This window comes from Miniopterus schreibersii (genome assembly GCF_964146895.1).
Source record: "Miniopterus schreibersii genome assembly, chromosome: 15".
In the NCBI taxonomy this organism is placed as follows: Eukaryota; Metazoa; Chordata; class Mammalia; order Chiroptera; family Miniopteridae; genus Miniopterus; species Miniopterus schreibersii.
Window position 1 is genome coordinate 4,069,829 of NC_138115.1, and position 18,378 is coordinate 4,088,206.

At 44.0% G+C, this 18,378-nt stretch overlaps 1 protein-coding gene across 3 annotated transcripts in view; it reads left to right on the forward strand.

Moving 5' to 3' along the window:
• FRMD4B (FERM domain containing 4B) overlaps positions 1–18,378 on the forward strand; it is a 304,300-nt gene that overhangs the window by 155,878 nt on the left and 130,044 nt on the right. Inside the window, exon 1 of one of the 3 annotated variants that reach the window (XM_081160522.1) lies at positions 9,737–9,834. The exons of the other annotated variants lie outside the window; for them this stretch is intronic. Coding sequence (XP_081016648.1) covers positions 9,811–9,834 — 24 coding nt within the window. The 5' untranslated portion in view covers positions 9,737–9,810. Of the gene's footprint in view, positions 1–9,736; positions 9,835–18,378 lie in introns of those variants that run through there. 3 annotated transcript variants of the gene reach the window in all.

The following is an 18,378-nucleotide window of genomic DNA, read 5'->3' on the forward strand; positions in this document are numbered from 1 at the left end:
GATAACATAGGTGTATACATCTGTCAAAACTGGTCAAATTGTATTACTGAAAACATGTACATTTTACTATATAAATCATAGCTCAATTTTAAAAATGAAACAAAGAGCAATAACTGCTGCCCAGGTCTTGGTCAGTAAGCGTATGAGATGAGCATCTTCCCACCGCAGGCTGCAAATACCAAAGACTTCTAGGGTCGTGTCGAGAAGGTGCAGATGCTGACGCAGAGAGGCTCCCGTTGGCCGATATGGGACAATGTGGACATCAGTAAGGAAAGTAACTCTAATGGATTGAAATATGTATAATCTATTTAAGCGCATGTGTTTATACGTAACAAACATTTGGCAACATTGAAGGTGTCAGCTCGTTATTCTGTAACCTGGTCGGTGAAAGGAAGGAGCCAGGCCTTTGCTCTGTTTCCTGTGTGAGTTGTGTCCCTGGGAAACCTGCTAGTCCCTGAGGGCAGCGTCCCGCTAGAGAAGTGGCCTCGCTGATGATGACGGGGTGGGGTTGGAAAGTCACCGTGTTGCAGCACAGTCAACGACAGGGTCTGGCTGCAGAGCATCGGCCGCTGACATCACTGGGAGATGCCCCTGCCCCGGGGAGAGCACTCAGGCCGCTGACCTCTGACACAGCCTGGCCACCAGACATCTAACCAGAATTTGGCCAAGCTGCCAGACTCTACCAGCCTTCGGGAAACACAGCGGGCCTGGAATGTGGTGAATGGCATCGTGGAGATGTAATCAGCAAAGCTCCCACGGTAGGAGAATTTACAGCCCAGCTTCTTCAACAAATGAATAGCGGTGGGGGAGGGGGATTAACAGAAACCTAAGAGAAGTGTCAGCAAATTGCAAAACGTGTACTATTAAAATTTGAAAAAAATTACATTAATAAGACAGTTGGAAATTTGAACACTGAATATCTGATGATATCAAGGAAACTATTATTACGTACTTTAGGTGATGGGGGCTATGTTTTTAATGAGTCCTTATCTTTAACGTTGAAATGCTTCCAGGTGAAATTACTTGAAGTCTTGGGTTTGCTTCAGAATAGCACGTGCAGAAGGGCAGACAGCGGGCGAAACAGGGATGGAACCAAGTGAGCGAGGCGTCGGCAGGTTTGAAGCCTCGTGATGGATGCAGGAGGGGTCATCGCACCAGCTGTCACCTTCTGTGACTGCTTAAATTTTCCACCATAAAAAGTTTGCTTTGTTTTGTTTGAAAAGAATGCAGAGGAAGAGAGGAAGGGAAACAAAACAAAACAGAAAACCAGAGTCTGCAGAAACGCGGGCAGGAAGCCTAGCGCCTGCCCGAACGTTAACCCCTGGACGCACTTCTCTTTGGCAGCAGCCACCGAAGGAGAGGCCCTGTTTAAGAATGCGGGGTGGTCCCTGGGCTCAAATCCTGTTCGTCTGCACCCAACTGCGGGGGGGAGCTTTTGCTACCAGATTCCCTGAGACTCAGTTTCTTGCTTGTGAAATGGAAATGAGCTAGTACCCACTCCATAGGGCTGTTGCCAGGAAAAAAGAAGGTGATCTATGGACAGCAGATGGCATGGTACCTGACACTAGCCAGCACTCGGTCCCTGTGGGCTGCTGACTACTATTTTATTGCGTGTAGCATTTAAAATTAGAAAATAAGAGTGAGTATACGCACTTTTCAAAAAATGGAGCATTTTTTATGGCTTCTGAATTTCAAAGGTCTTTTTCTGTTCAATTTTTTCAAACATGGATGAGGTTAGATTTTACAAAACTTATGTCCATTACCTGAAAAACTGCACGTGGTTTATGGTAAAACCAAATCAAAAGCCAGGACATTCATCCTGTTAAAACAGGCAGGAAGTAACCCCCCACAATGCCTGCCTTTCTTTGTAACATTTTCACCTCTGGTTTTCCGTTTATGGTTAAGAAAGCAAGAGAATCCGCCTAGAACGAGAAGCTTCCCTCTTTTCCTGCCTAGAGGAGACCATGAGTAATGGACTTTTCCATCGGGGTTGTTTTTCCTGGACATGATGTCCCCCTCCAACTGCTAAAACATGTGATCCTGAAAGAGAACCTAAGTAAACTTCAAACGTCCCTGATGGGTCAGAGATGCTGTCCCAGGTTCTAATAAATTATGAATTCGTTTTCTGTATTCGGTGCTCTTCCTCTTTAAACAGAAGTTCTATTCATTCAAAGTATTAGTTGAGAGACTTGCACATGCCGCGTGTTGTAGCAGAACAAGGTGTAATGGTCCTGAACTCAGCCCCCCGCCACCCACGGGGCCGCTCCTCTCGACCTCCGGTCCCAGGCTGGACTGGATGCTGTCCATTGCTGCCCAGTGCCTTTCATCGCATCCTGCTGTTTTATTTTCTTCATAGGTCTTACCCTCATCTGAAATGACTTTAGTTATTAATGAGCTTATTCTTACTGCACACCCCCCTCTAGATTTCTCTCCTTTTTACCACTGGGTCCCACCACCAAGCCCAGTACCCAGCAGAACCAGCTACATAATTAGCAGGGCCCAGGGCACAATGAAAATGTGGGGCTGCTTGTTCCAGAATATTAAGAATTATAAGACAGTAGGTAGAGCACTAACCCAAGCACAGGAATCTGCTGAGCATAAGATGCTGTGGGACAGGCAGGTAAGAAACACCCCCAAAATAGTTAATGTAATGAATGCAAATCCAAGAAAAAATATCAGATACTAAAGGAGCTGTGACGTCCAGAAAGAGAAAAGATTAAGAATCGAAACTGGAGCCCGGCCAGCATCGCTCAGTGGTTGAGCATCAACTTATGAACCAGGAGGTCAAGGTTCGATTCCCGGTCAGGGCACATACCCAGGTTGCAGGCTCGAAGTGGGGGCCCTGCAGGAGGCAGCCGATCAGTGACTCTCTCTCTCATCATTGATGTTTCTCTCTCTCCCTCCCTCTCTCTCTCTCCCTCTCTCCCCCTTCCCCTTCCAACCTCCCTTCCACTCTTTCTGAAAAGCAATGGAAAATATATCCCCAGGTGAGGATTAAAAATATATATATATATATATATTTCTTTCGTTAGCACAAAGCTCACTAAACCCAGGACATGAGCCAGTCTCAAGGTTGTCCTCTAAGTTTATGGCAGTGGTTCGGTTAAGCTCAGCCATCAGAGCTCTGGAAGTCGTGTTTGGTCTGTGGTGGGATTTTATAGCATGTCTGGCATTCATTCAGTATATGAGTGTCCTATGATGAAAGTGTTAGTTTTGCGATAAATGCAAAGCTTCTCATAAAGATTCCTAAGACTCTATATTACTTTAGAAATTGGGACTACACTCCACATATTTTTCCTAAATTGTTGGACATGCTTCCCTTGTCCCGCTTCCCGGCCTGGTGAAAACTCCCATAGAATCACCAGTACCCTGTCCAAGCTCACCAGTTGGGTGAGCATCTAATTACGTCACAATTTGTATTATACAGGTGTAATTTCCAATATGCTTTTATTTCACTCAAACTTACTCCACGGTATAATTCCATTTGCAGTGGAACTCTTTAACAAGTTTCTCGAAGTCTGCATTCCTGGATCCCAGGTTAAGTGCTGCCCCAGGTCTGACTCCCTGGCAGGGGCCCTTTGGGAGAGTACTGGTTTCAGGTGGGATGGAGAGTGAGCTTTGCCGCTACTTCTGTCTGGGTCTTTGAGAGCCAGCTCTCTAGGACCACTTGCTACCCAATTCACTGATCACAGAACTCCTGTTGGGTACCCTAGCACTGCAGGAACTGTCCATCTCCCCAAGACAGAATCCCCAGCAGCTAGGTCCCCCTGTGTCTGCAGCTGTAGCTCCCCAGTTCCCCAGTTCTGTGTTGATAGCACCCAAGTTTTTGAACACTGTTGGTCAGCTGGAAAAGGTATCTGATTCCAGCTCTCATTTCTCCCACAAACTGATGTGTTAAATAAGACCTTTTAGTTTGGAAATGAATCTTCTTAAAAATTAAAACTAGCTAAAGATAGGTGTGTTAAGACTTCTAGTCAAGGTGGCATAGTAGTTGAACTCTTTCCTAACCTCCTCCCATGATTACAGAAAAATTACAACTAAATTGTGGAACAAGCATTTTGAGAACCACTCGAAGACTAGCTGAACAGAATTCCTCTAGCTAAGGATATAAACACATGCCACATTGAAACTGGTAAATAATAGAAAAGATCAGTGAAACCATGAGCTGATTCGTTAAAAAGTATGCAAAATAGATAGAGGGCTAAAGTAAATAAAATCAGAAATGAGAAGGGGAAAGTTACAATGGACACCACAGAAATACAAAGTATTATAAGAAAATTCTACAAAGAATTACATGCCAACAAATTAGACAATTGGAAAGAAATGGATAAATGCCTAGAAATGTACAATCTTCCAAAACTAAATCAAGAAGAAACAAAAAATCTGAACAAGCCGATAGCTACTAATAAACAAAAGTCTTGGATTGGATGGCTTCATAGGTGAATTTTACCAAACTTTCAAAGAAGAATTAATACCTATCCTTCTCAAACTATTCCAAAAAATTGGAAGAAAAGGAAAGATTCCCAAACTCATTTTACAAGGCTAACATTACTCTGATACCAAAACCAGGAAAAGACAGTATGAAAAAAGAAAATCGTATGCCGATATCTCTGATGAACATAGATGCAAAAATCCTCAACAGAATATTAGTAAACCAAGTTCAGCAATACATAATAAAGATTATATGCTATGATAAAGTGGGATTTATTCCTGGGATGCAAGGTTGCTTCAATGTCCACAAAACAATGTGATACATCACATAAATAAAATAAAGGATAAAAATCATATAATTATACCAATGGAGGCAGAAAAATCATTTGAAAAAATCCAGCATCCATCTATGATGAAAACTCTCAGCAAAATTGGAATAGGGGAACATACCCCAACAAAACAAAGGCCATATATTACAAACTGATCGCAAACACTATACTCAAGGGGGAAAAGCTAAAAAAGTGTTTTCTTTAAGATCAGGAATAAGACAAGGTGTTCACTTTCACCACTTCTATTGAACATAGTATTTTAAGTCTCAGCCAAAGAAATCAGACAAGAAAAAGAAATAAAAGGCCTCCAAATTGGAAAGGAAGAGGTAAAACTGTCATTATTTGCAGACGACACACTATATAAAGAGAACCCTAAAGATTCTACCAAAAAAAAAAATATTAGAACTAACAAGTGAATTTAATAAAGTAGCAGAATACAAAATTAATATTCAGAAATCAGTTGTACTTTTTAAAAGACTAATTTATTGATTTTTAGAAAGAGAAAAGGGGAGGAGAGAGAGAAACATCAATGTGAGAGACAAACATCAATCGGCTGTCTCCTACATGCCCCCTAAGGGGATCGAGCCTGCAACCCAGGCATGTGTCCTGACCAGAATCAAACTGGCAACCTTTTGGTGCTTGGGACGATGTCCAGCCAACTGAGCCACCCTGGCCAGGGCATCAGTTGCAATTGTATACACTATAACAAACCATCAGAAAGAGAAATTAAGAAAACAATCCCATTTATAATTGCATCAAAAAGAATAGAATTCCTAGAGATCAATTTAACCAAGGGAGTAAAAGACCAGTTCTCAGAAAAGTATAAGACACTGAAGAAGAAAAACTGAAGAAGAGACAAATAAGTGGAAGGATATAGTGTGCTCATGGATTGGAAGAATTAACATCCTTAAAATTTCCATGCTACCCAAAGCAATCTACAGATTTAATGCAATCCCTATCAAAATACCAAAGACATTTTTCACAGAACTAGTACAAATAATTCTAAAATATATATGGACTCACAAAAGACCACTAATAGCCAAAGCAATCTTGGTAAAAAAAGAACAAGGTTGGAGGTATCATGCTACCTTATATCAAACTATACTACAAGGCCATAGTAATCAAAATAGCATGGTACTGGTGTAAAAACAGACATAAGTCAATGGAACAGAATAAGAGCCCAGATATAAACCCACACCTATATAGTCAATCAACATATGACAAAGGAGGCGAAAATATAACATGAGGTAAAGACAATCTCTTCAGTAAACAGTGTGGGGAAAACTAGGCAGATACATGCAAAAAGAAATGAAACTAGATCACTTTCTTACACTGTATAGAAGAATAAACTCAAAATGGATTAAATACTTAAATGTAAGACTTGAAACCATAAAACTCCTAGGAGAAAACATAGGCAGTAAATTCTTTGACATTGTTCTTAGCAATATTCTTTTTTGATATGTCTCCTCAGGCAAGGGAAACAAAAGAAAAAATAAACAAATGGGACTACACCAAACTAAAAAGTTTTTGCACACTAAAGGAAACGATCAACAAAATGAAAAGACAACCTACCGATTAGGAGAAGATATTCACCAATTATACATCTGATAAGGGGTTAATATCCAAAATTTATATAGAACTTATACAACTTAACACCAAAAATATCAAACAATTAGATTAGGAAATAGAGGACCTGAATAGACATTTCTGCAAAGAGGACATACAGATGGCCAATAGACATATAAAAAGATGCTCAACATCACTAATCATCAGGGAAGTACAAATTTTAAAAAATTAAATATCATCTGTCAGAATGGCTGTCATCAATAAATCTAACAGGTGGGTGAGGATGTGGAGAAAAGGAGACCCTTATGCACCAATGGTAGGATTGTAAATTGCTGCAGTCACTATGGAAAACAGTATGGAGGTTCCTCAAAAGATAAAAATAGAACTACTATATGACCCAGCAATTCCACTTCTGAGTATTTATCTGAAGAAATCAAAATACTAATTTGAAAAGAGATATGCACCCCTATGTTATAGCCAAGATATGAAAGCAACCTAAGTGCCCATCAATAGACAAATGGATAAAGAAGAAGTGGTACATATAGTATACAATGAAATATTACTTAGCCATAAAAAAATAAAATTTTACCATTTGCAACAACATGAGTGGACCTAGAAGGTATCACGCTAAGCAAAATAAGTCAGACAAAGATAAATACCATATGATTTCACTTATATATGGAATCTAAAAAACAAAATAAATATACAAACAAAGCAGAAATAAACTCATAGATACAGAGAATAAATTGATGATTGCCAGATGGGATGGAGGTTGGGGAGATGGGTGAAAAAAGTGAAGGGATTAAAAAGTACAAATTGGTAGTTGTAAAGTACAGCATAAGGAATAATATTTTGATAACTATATATGGTGTCAGTTGGTATATAGATGGTATCAAGGTGATCACTTTGTGAGGTATATACATGTATAATCACTGGGTTGTGCACCTGAAACTAATGTAATATTGAATATCAACTGTAATTAAAAAATAAATTTTAAATTAACATTCATAAAATTCAAAAAACATAAAAATTAAAACTAAGCAGAAGTGGAAATTATAGTGATTCAGGTGGTCATTGGATCTGTCTTTCCAACTTTTCTGTCCGGTGTGAAGTACCCTGGGAACCCCAGGCTCTTGTCCTCGCAGCATTGTGGCTCCAGAGCAAACACTCCCTCTCCCCTGACCCATAACCAGTGCGTATAGGGACAGAGCATTATTGGTTATTCTTGAATTGCTTGTTCCTCCCATGATATGGAGGTGTAGGGCTAGCCTCATCCTGGTTATTTGAATAGTGCCCTTGGGAAGCAGGCACCCGTGATTAGGAAAAGGTGAAACAGACCCTGGACAGGCAAAAACAACAGACACTTCGACTGCCCCCTAGTTTTAATCCTCTCGTGTGCTTCCACAGCCATCACCTGACCTGGCCCCAGCTCTGCACTTGGCCTGGCAGCCCTCACCAGGCCCTTCAAGTTGGCCGCCTTATGGTGTTAGCCCTTTCTATTGCCCGATTCTGACACTGGTTAGCAAAATTGTAGTTGTCCTTCAACAGTGAAAAATTTTTTCCCGTACAATCAGAAATGTCCCACAAGTTCTTTCAGTAGTCTATCCAACTCAGTGAGAAAAGGCACCGTTTATTGAGTTTTAAGTAGAAGGTTTCTCCAACTATAAAATAATTCCCCATTTTCCCAATGCGAAGACTTGAAACAGATGTTTTAGGGCAGATTTAATATATGAAAATTTAGGAATGTAGATGAAACAGTGGAATAGTTATAATATTTAAGGTCATTCTGTAGATTAATCATTGGAGTGATCGCTGTCTTTCACTCTCCCTCTTATTTCAGCCTCTTTACTTGCATCCATGTGTTGACCCCAAAATAAAAGTCATTCTCCAAGCATCCTGGGCGCTTTCCCCAACACAGCACGTTTGCTTCTGCCTAAGTCCTTGGAGCCACAGCACTTTTTGAATCCTGTGTGATATTTCACTGCAATATCATTGCATGACTTTTTCTTCCTTTCCATTCATCCTGGAGATGTGTATACACGGTCTCCCAGAGTAACCAGCTACTGCACGGCCTTTTAAAGTAACATTTAAGTAACTTGTTTATTCTAACATCCAACCCCTACCAATGTGAGGTCACATGCCCACAGTAATTACTAAATCTGTATTAAATTTTTTGCTACCTTTCTACTGACTATCAAATGGCCTGTATAAGCATACAAACTTGGTCTTCATCAAGGTTGTAACAGGCTGTTGTGTCTTCCCAGGCAGTACATTATAGTTCAAGGGAGTTAGAGTTTTAAAAGGACTTGAAGATAAAGCTGCTTCCTCATTTCTGAGGGATATTGTTTTTAGGGGGTGCGGCTGGGGGAGGGCACCTTACCCTTAATGTAAATACATGTGGTATACACTTATATGCCAGGCAAATTTTTTGTGCTTTGCATATATTATCTCATTTCATTTCTCGAACATCCTTAGGAGACAGGGTTTTTTATCCCCACTTTACTAAGGAGGAAATGAATTCTCTGAGCAGCCAAGTAACTTTCCCAAGGACAGATGGCTACAAGAATGCCAGGCTTGTCTGGCTCTAGAACTCGTATTGTTAGCCATACCACACACACTTGCACAAAATTCCAGACTGGTCTTTTTACAGTGGGAGAAACATGTTACCTGTTACAGGCTCTTACTTAATCATTCTAAAAATAGCAAATAGATATACTATTTTTCCTGGATTGTGTATACTTTTCTCTCTGCTTTATGTTGAAGTATAATGTATGTTTATTTATTCCCTATTTGGTGAGTAATTTCGATAGTAATGACTTTGTTAAATGCAAATAATGAAATAGGCTGTGGAGTCGTGCTACAGAATTTGGGTTTGAGGCCAGCCTCCTGGTGCTATCACCGAGGCTGCCCCATAGAATTCTGAGTTTCTCTCCTAGTGTAAATGCTGTTGACATGAATGGCTATGCGTAGCAAAACTGAATTAAGTATTATTTCTAATTGTATTCATTAAATTCCTTATCTTGGTCAGCATATGTAGAGACTAAAGAGCCGAAATTGAAGCTTGGATCCTTAGATGGCATGGCCGTCTCTGATTAATTATCCAACCCTGACCAAGTATCAGCAATGAAGTTAGAAAACAGTAAGCATTTCATCACGGTTTCAAACATATAGAGAATAGAGGCTGTAAGTGGCCAAAAGCGATAGCAGAAGCGTTTGGTTGTTGTTGGGCTTTCCCCCCATTGCTCTCCTGACTCATGTTGAAAGGCTTTTGTTTCTAATCAAAGCAACAACGGTAAGGTCATTTCCTTGCGATTATGTGGCAGCGGAAGGCGTCGGTGGTTTTTAGGTCCCTACTTCCACCAGCTTGTATTTGGAGAAGCACGCACACACACACACACACACACACACACACACACACACACACACACCACAAGTGCTTAATACGTGTGTCTTTTGTCCTGCATGTTCTCTCCAGTCCCTTTAAATGAGCCGAGATCATGGTTCGGAGGTAAGAACAATTTCTCTTGTAATCTTCTGACTGCAGACAGTGTAGTGCTGCTCTTACTGGCATTTCTTAACAAAATCTTGGGCAGATTTTAATATTGTACTGAGGTGGGCTAAGTACTAATACTCCTGGACCCAACTTTCAGGAAAGGAAACTACAAGAAATGCTTATTGTTGCTTTTTTTCAAAGAATCACTCTGCGAACAGGAATAACTGGGTGCGCTGCAGTGATACTGAGTGAAGATGTCCTTGGCACTCCTGCTTCGGGGGGTTTCCTGTCCTTGTTTTAAATGCTCTCTCTGCTCCCTTAGAGGTCCTAAGAGGCTGATTTCTTGTTTTCCCTCCGGAACTTTGGTAGTTATTGTTGAATCTATAATTCTGCTTCCCCACACCCTCCACCCACAGCTATCCTTTATCTTTTCTTTTGTTCAATTTTAGTTTAAAAAAATTTAAAGACTAGAGCTGTTTACTGATGTGAAAGGAGAGCGAGGGGCGGAGCTGTGTCCGTGAGCTGCGTTCTGTGTTCAGATTTGCAGTTCTTACGGCTCCGCACCGTGTGCTGGGGGCTGTCTCAAAGATCCTGTGGGGCCTAGAGCGCATTAGTAACTTTTCTGAAAAGACCTTTTAATGTTCATTCCTGTTTTGCCTCAAGAAGGAAGCAGGAAAATTGAATTCTGTCCCCAGTCTAGTTTATGATGAAGACTGCGATCCATTCAGCAGCTCAGGGTAGAGATCTTGGAAACGCCATTGTTGGGGATGGTTGTCAATTAATTAATAACACTTTTATGACTTGTCAGAGGAAGTCCTACATCCTAATTAAAGGGAAGCTTTTTTTCCTTTCCTCCCTTGCAATGCGGTTATGGTAAACTCATCAAGTCCTACTCTGGGTGTCTGTCTGTTTTCTGTTCCCTGGTAGGTAGATGTTGGAGATGGAGGAGGGGAGGGATCTGGGTAGACGTCAGAAAACAAAGGAAATTGTCTCGGCCAGGAGACTGCAAAGCTCTTGGGTATAAAAGGAAGTCTGTGGAGGAAGTGGGTCGGCTTGGGGAGAGAAGAGAAGCATCAAGGAAACAACAGCACAGTGGGGACGGGACAGGGCCCTTACCCAGCACAGCACAATAGTGCTGCTTAGAAATGAATCGCTTGTCTGTAAATCAGTCCCGCCTGAAGGTACTGACGGATCCGAGGGAATGGAAAGGAACATAAAGGATCCCAAATGCAGCCCTCGGCCTCAAGCTCTCGGCACGGCCTTAGAGGATTCTGTTCTTAAGACTGGGCCATAGGAGCTCCCGAGAAGAGGGACCACCCTAGCAGCCCCTCCAGGAAGTAAAACTCCCCCTCCTCGCCGAGGATCTGAAATGTTCCCAGCCTACAACGTGATGCCTTCCCCCTCATCATAATTGCCTACGTTGACAGGTCTGATTGCTGCCAAGTGACTTACTCATATCAGGCTGACGCTGCTTTGGGTTTAGCAACTCGGACTTCTCTACCTTGAGGCCTGTACAACTAGGCCTCAGTATAGTTGTATAGTAAGCTTCTCAACTTAACATCTTCCCTGGGAGAACAGCAAGCACATAGAACATTTAGTCCTGAAAGAAGGGTATGTTAGGAAAGGCGACAACAGTTATTCACCAGGTATTTTACCCTCTGAGTTTCTCAGCAAAGGAATCTGGATACTGAGTAGAAGGCAAAGCTGTCTGACTAGTTGCTGTTGCCACCTATAATAAACACCTTGAAGCAGAAAAAAAATTAATTAAATTAAATATTCCCAGGCAACCAAATCCCACTCCCAGGCACCTTCTGTGTGTTCATCGCACTGTGTATCTGCTCCTCCGTTTGGTGTGTGCAGCAGTCCCCCGCATCCACAGGGCTTAGGTTCCAAGATCCAGTGGATGCCTGAAACCACAGGTAGTGCTGAACCCCGTATACACTGTTTTTCCTGTATGCGCACGCCTGTGATAAAGTTTAATCTATAAATTAGGTGCAGTGGGAGTAACAACAATAACTAATAATAAAAACAATTATAACAATACACTCTAATAAAAGATATGTAAATGTGATATTATTAAGTAAAACGGCAGAGTTGAACATAAGCACTGAGATGCCTCATCCGTCAACCTGAGAACCCAGAGGCTGCTAAGTGACTGATACCGGCGGGGAGCGTATGGGGTGGAGAAGCTGGACAAAGGGGTGACTTGTGTCCCGGGCTGGATGGAGGGGACAGCATGAGATTTCATCACAACTCGCAGAATGGCCTGCAATTTACAACTTAGGAATTCTTTATTTCTGGAGTTTTTCATATAGTATTTTAGACTGTGGTTGACTGAGAGTAACTGCCAAGTGACTTACTCATATCAGGTTGAGGCTGCTTTGGGTACAGCCACTCGGACTCCTCTACCTTGAAGACAAGGGGGACCATTGTCCAGGGAAGTGGAGGCTCCCACATCTGGTGGAGAGAGTGCTCAGTCGCTGGCAAGGCAAGGGGAGGGCTGGTGGGCAAACACCGTTGGTACAGTTGAGTATTTAAACATATTTGTGCCGTGCAGGATTTGTGCTGGAAGAAACGTTGTCCAATCCCCTGATTCTATTGCTGAAGAGATTAAAATGCAGAGAAATGAAGCTTTCCTAAGACCTCATCTGTCTATAGGGGCAGGGCACAGCCTCGCGTCTGGGTCCCAGGTCCTGATTCTGTGCTCCGTCCCTGCTGTGCTGGCTCTAGACCCGCCATCCCCCCATGCTGGCTCTAGACCCGCCATCCCCCCATGCTGGTTCTAGACCCCTGATGGCTTTGCCTGGCGTAGGCTTCTCTGCATTCCCTGCGACGCTGTCCTCCGCTCTAGGTTCTGTCCTGGACTAGAAACGGGGAGCTGCGTCCCCGGCGAGGTCTGCGCTGCTTCCAGGGCAGGCCCCCGGAAGACCCCACGAAAACGGAGCAGCAGTCGCGCTGCTGGTCGTGACAAGCTGCCGTCCTAGGCAAACGTACTGAAACCCGCTCGCCTTGACTGGTAAACATCGTGGGGTCCTGGCCCTCAGCGGAGCCGGTCTCAAGGCCCTCGTTCCAGGAGGAGGCTTTTGTTTACCCTGAGATGGAATCCAGCAGCTCCCATTGAGACTTTTTCTTGCCTAATGTTGGAAAACTACAAAAACATTCAAATGAGAGACTTTATAAACTAGAAAGATAAATCCGCGTGTGGGTAAAACATGTGTCAGCATAGGCGAATGTAACCGGGAAGGTTGGGTTGTTCGTAGCTGCCTCCGCCACCCAGATGGAGCACAGCTGTCCCGCCGCTTACCTCCAGCGCCGTCTTCTGTTCTTTCTTCTCTCCCGCCTTCCTTCTCTCCCTTGTTTCTTCCCACTGATATTTTCCTTTTCACTAGACAAGAATTCAGGGCTCGGAGCGCAGGAGCAGATGCCCATAGTGCCAGTGGCAGTGTGTGGTGGGAGAGAGGTGCGGGAGGCAGAGTCGAAGATGAAGAAATTCCTGAAACCAGGAACCAGAGCCAGGCACTGAGCTGCCGTCTAGGAAGAAATCAGGACCTTGCGGGTAATAGAACAACCCCTGCATTGAAATTCCATGCTGCTCCCTAGATTCCCAATTTTTGGAAAGTCAACATGCATTTCCTAGGTGTTTATTGGGCCGCAGTCCGCCAGGCGTGGGCTCGCGGAGGTGGGTGAGCCCCCACACTTAGGAAGCCCCGACGGGTGGAGAGAGCAGACCCGAGCTCTCCAGTGACCGGAGCTCTCACAAGCTTCACTTTTAGTTCATTTGCAGCTCACGCTTGGGGAGTGTGAACGCTGTTGACGTGAAATGGTTGCAAGGAGTGGAATTTAGTTAATATGATTTTGAAGTCAAAGGGTTGGACTAACGGGTATATTTAGGTAGAAATCGAGCAATGTCAACTACAACAAATGGTGACACCCTAAAGCATTTAGGGGTCCCCTGGTCAAGATGTTGTGTTTGGTGGGCTCTGTGTAAACGAGCAGAGAGGGAGGGATGGTGAGGCAGTGCTTTGGGTCAGCACGGGAACCCTGCCTTGCCCCTTGTGAACCGAGTGCTCCTCTATCCCTCTGATGGGGATAGTTAAAGTTACCGCATGAGGTTATTGGGGGATTAGAGCTAGTCTCTGCCCCTGAAGACATATCTAATAAATGCCTGTTAATATTACTGAATAATAATATTATTATAGCCTTACCTCAACTGCAACAAATTATAACAGTGGTGTCGTGAAAATATGTTGACACCGCCTGAAGACTGAGTGCACCAAGGCCTGATGGGGTCATTTTTCAGGGCTCTTCAGGTCGTGAGAGCATAAGTATGAATCAGTTGCTCATTCCCCCACTTTGGGGTCATCTCTGCATCTTGCCATTGTTGGGATATCCATCAGCCTCCTGTCGTTTTGGACACAGAGATCATTTGACTGTAGACATTTGTCTGGATTTCGCTGGGCGCAAGTTTGCAAATGAGTCATTGTGGCATATTGTCATGGGCTTGAGGTCAAGTGTTCATCTTTTTCAGGACCTGGTTCTAAACCATTTTAAGGACCTAAGGCTAGTGCAGATGTGATGAAAGTATGGAAAGTCTTCCTATCAAGATTCTCACCAACACATTCACCTATACTTGGAGGGGGAGGGGTGACTTGCAAACCCTCCAACCTCATGAATAGACCTGTTCGAGGTTCTTGTATTGCAGCTGAAGAACTGGAATAAACTGTGTGTCGTTGGAGAACTGGTGAGAATTAGTTGACCTCTGTGTGTGATGCCCAAGAAAGGAGTTTTTCTGAAACTCTTTAGCACTTACCCTTATTTTCACCTGCTAAAAGTGCAGGGGCCCAGCATTGGCATGGGCTCTATAGAAGATATTTGGGTTTTAAGAGCAAGTCCTCTGTAGCCATTTATACTGCTCTCTGGGAGCTGGAGTCAGACCTCTAGCTACAACCAGGGTGTGGAGGGGCAGGTTTTCTCTTGGTAGTTGGCCTTGTGTTGAGTTGAGAGGCCACTCTAGCAGGATGTGAAAGTAATTGCTCTGTTCACCATTAGGACTTTAGGGATTCATCAGAAACTCTGCAGAGGTTTCACAGTAACCACGGTGTTTGAGTTGGAACAATAAGAGGTTGCTCTTGGTAACCATGCACAGCCCCAAGTGCTCATGTAAAGGGGCAAGCACCCCCTTTATTAGAACAAGTACTGAGGCCCAACACACCACAAATCTTACTTTGCATTACCCTTTTTGCCTTCTTTTTAAAAGAGACTACTCACTGACTAGCGCTACTTTGGAATATTTTATATGAAAAAAGACTATGTTGCTTTCCTGTTTTTTATGAAATGAATAAGCACCCATTTTTTTCATTCAGTAGGTATTTATTGAACAGGGGCTTTTGTGGGATGCATGCTACAAGCTGGGATGCAGTGGTAGAAAGACATATAGCCCCCAGAGGCAGATATTTTAGAAAAAGTACATTGTTATTTAACTACAACTATGAAAAGTGCTACAAAAGAGAAGCATAGAGAGCTAAAAGAACAAACCACACTCAGAACAAGAGTTATGGAGCCCAGAGCCACCCGAGGCCTCTGTGCGTCAGCTCACTTAACCCTCAGAGCAAGGCTCCTAGTCATTTCCATTGTGCAGATCAGGGACTCGAGTAACAAAGAGATGCGGCCATTTGCCCATGGTCCTGTCGCTGGCAAAGTATCAGAGCCAGGATTTGACCCGGGCAATCTGACTCCAGAGTCTTCGCTCATAACCACTACACGTGGCTTCCAAGAGAAAGCGACTTTTCATCTGTTTTGATAAATTGGGACTTTCTGTACCCCTCATGCTTTGAGTGGGAAGGAGATCATATAGAGAAGGAATCAGGAGGACCAGTGTGGCTGGAGCTTGAGAGTGAGGAGGGGGCGGGACAAGACGGGTGAGGTGGGCGGGGAGCAGGGGGAGCAGGGGGAGCAGGGGGATCGGGGCTTGGCGGGCTGCCTACCTCATGGGAGCATTGCAACTGAATTCAGTCATCTCTGAAGCCAGCCCCTCAGTCAAAAAGATGCTTCCAGGAGCCTCTGACATGAAAGCATTGAGTGCCATTCTCCAGACCTGGTCCGATTATTTCAGGTCAATTTACTGCTGTGTATATAGAAAGCAGCCTGCTTGAGGATGCTTTATCCGGAAATCAACCTGTCCCATTGATGTCTTTCACAAGCCAAAATATCTTCTCCCTTTTCTGAGACTTGCAAGAATACATTTTCCACAATGGACCATGGAGCCACATTGTGCCCCGTGGCAGGCTCAGTGACCGTCACCATCATGGTGGCTAACACTTTGGGACAGGCACTGTGTTGAGTGCTTTCCGTGCATTCTTGTGCTTCAGCCTCAGCTCCATGAGGTAGGAACTATTACAGTCCCCTCCCCGCCAGATGAACCCATCTACAGGGATCAGAACCATGCCCAAGGTCCCACTGGTTGGTGTCAAAGTCAGGACCTGCGTCCTGCATCCAGCGCTGCCCGATGCCCAGTCCACGCCGAGCCCTACCCGGTGCTGCCTCCCTGCAGGCGGCACTTGCCATTGGACACGTGGGAAAGCTGTGCAAAGTTGACGATAAACTGATTCTAAAGCTGGGGTCTTACATGGAGTTTCATTTTCTAGGCCAATAGTTAGATCTCACAGGAAAAAGGAAAAAGAAAGGAAACTGCATAGAACACCGGGGACTTTCAGCACGACCTGAAGCGGCCTCGTGAACATGTTACAGATCTCCCCACCCACCAGCTGACTGGGGGAATTGGCAAAAATAGATCTAAAGGGAGTGTCAGGGGGAGGGGTCTGTATTTGGATATTAACCAGTAGGAGTTTGGAAGAATCAAGAATAAAACAGAATAGTTTTAATATTTATTGGGTACTTCCGATGTGCTAAGTTCTATGTATTCACTCATTTAATCCTCACAACCCTGTGAAGTTGGTCAGATTTGTATCTCCATTTAGAAATGGGCACCAATGCAATGCACAGGTCTTCTGGATTATTTCTCCCCTTCCATTTTTGTTCCCTCGTTCCCCCAGTCTCGTCTCACAGTGACCGGAGCTTTCCTTTCCAAATGTCCCAGATCACGTTTCCCACACCTGAAAGCCTCCAGGGACCTCCTGCTGCGCTTGGAACAGCCCGCGTTCAGTGGGTGATATGGCCCAGTGGTTTTCAGGCTCCAGGATGCATCCGAGTGACCCGGGGGACTTGATAAATCACAGGGGGCTGGACGCCACTCCGCATTTTTTGCAAGTTCTAACCGATGCGGTGCGCTGGTCCGGGGCCACACTTTGCGAGCCTGTGATGAGCCCCCTCATTAACTCTGACCTTGTCTCCTGTACTTGTCCTTTTAGTGACCAAGTTCCAGCCACATTTGCTGCCATTTGTCCTTAAACGGTGCCTTCTCAATGGTGAGACTTCACTCTCAACGGGAGTGAAAATTGGTTCTTGAGGGGGGGAAAAACCTTAGTCTGAGAGTCTGTGTCCCGCCAAAGCTCAGTTTTACTCAACAGGTACATAATATATCTGGGGCATTAACATGTCATGGAGGAGGACAGTATTGGGGGTGTCTAGAGAGGCTCTTAAGAGTATGCCAGTGGAAAATGTTGTGCAGCAATGTCTTAACCTAACTGAGCACTGGGCTTTTGCATTTGTTGGCCCTCTGCCTAGAAAGTTCTTTCCCAGGTCTTCCCAAGACTGACCCCTCATCATTCTCATCTCGGGTAACAGCAACTCCCTCCAATAGCCCTTTCCCCACTGCTCTAAGCGACAATCCCCCCACATCCCATTCTTCTGCCTTCTTGTCTTCGTCCAGATGCTCCTTGACTTACAGCGGCATTACCCGTTAACCCTTCGTAAGCTGAAAATATCGTAAGTCAAGAATGCATTTAATACTCCTAACCTAACCTTCCTTTCACGCCATCGGAGGTTGGGCCATTATAGTTCTGGAGCCATCTTTTGCACTGGCTGGTTCACTTGTTTGTTGACTGTCACTGTAACCAGCAAGTCTGTAAGGGAGGAACACTTTGTCTACAGTCTTTTATATTGGCCAGGGTCTATTATAAAGCCTGGCACAGAGTTGGAGCTCAGTAGTGATTGTGAATACGTGAATGGGTGGTAGCCACATGTTGGATAAAGTGGTCAGGATGAGACTGCAGACCCCCTGCTTAACCACAGTGAAACCTAGGTTTTCATTGAGTCGAGGTACCTGGTAGGAATGGTGCTGGCACAGTTTACTGGGCCTTACAGATAACTGTGTCAACCTGAGTTATCTCACAGACAGGGGGAAAGAGCAGAATTTTTCTAAAAAAGTTTTTCCAAATTGTTTAATCCCAATCCCACCCCTTTATTTTCTCCTATGGTTGTCACAAGCAGGGGGGGAAAGGGGAAGGAAACCTCAGTGGTTTCGGGTGAGGAGGTATGTGCTAAGCAATATGGATAATATTACCCTCCCATTTCACAAATGAGAAAACTGGGGCTCGAAAGGCTTGATCAAGTGTCCAAGGCACAGAGCCAGTAATTAAAGTGGCTGCGAAACCAACGTGT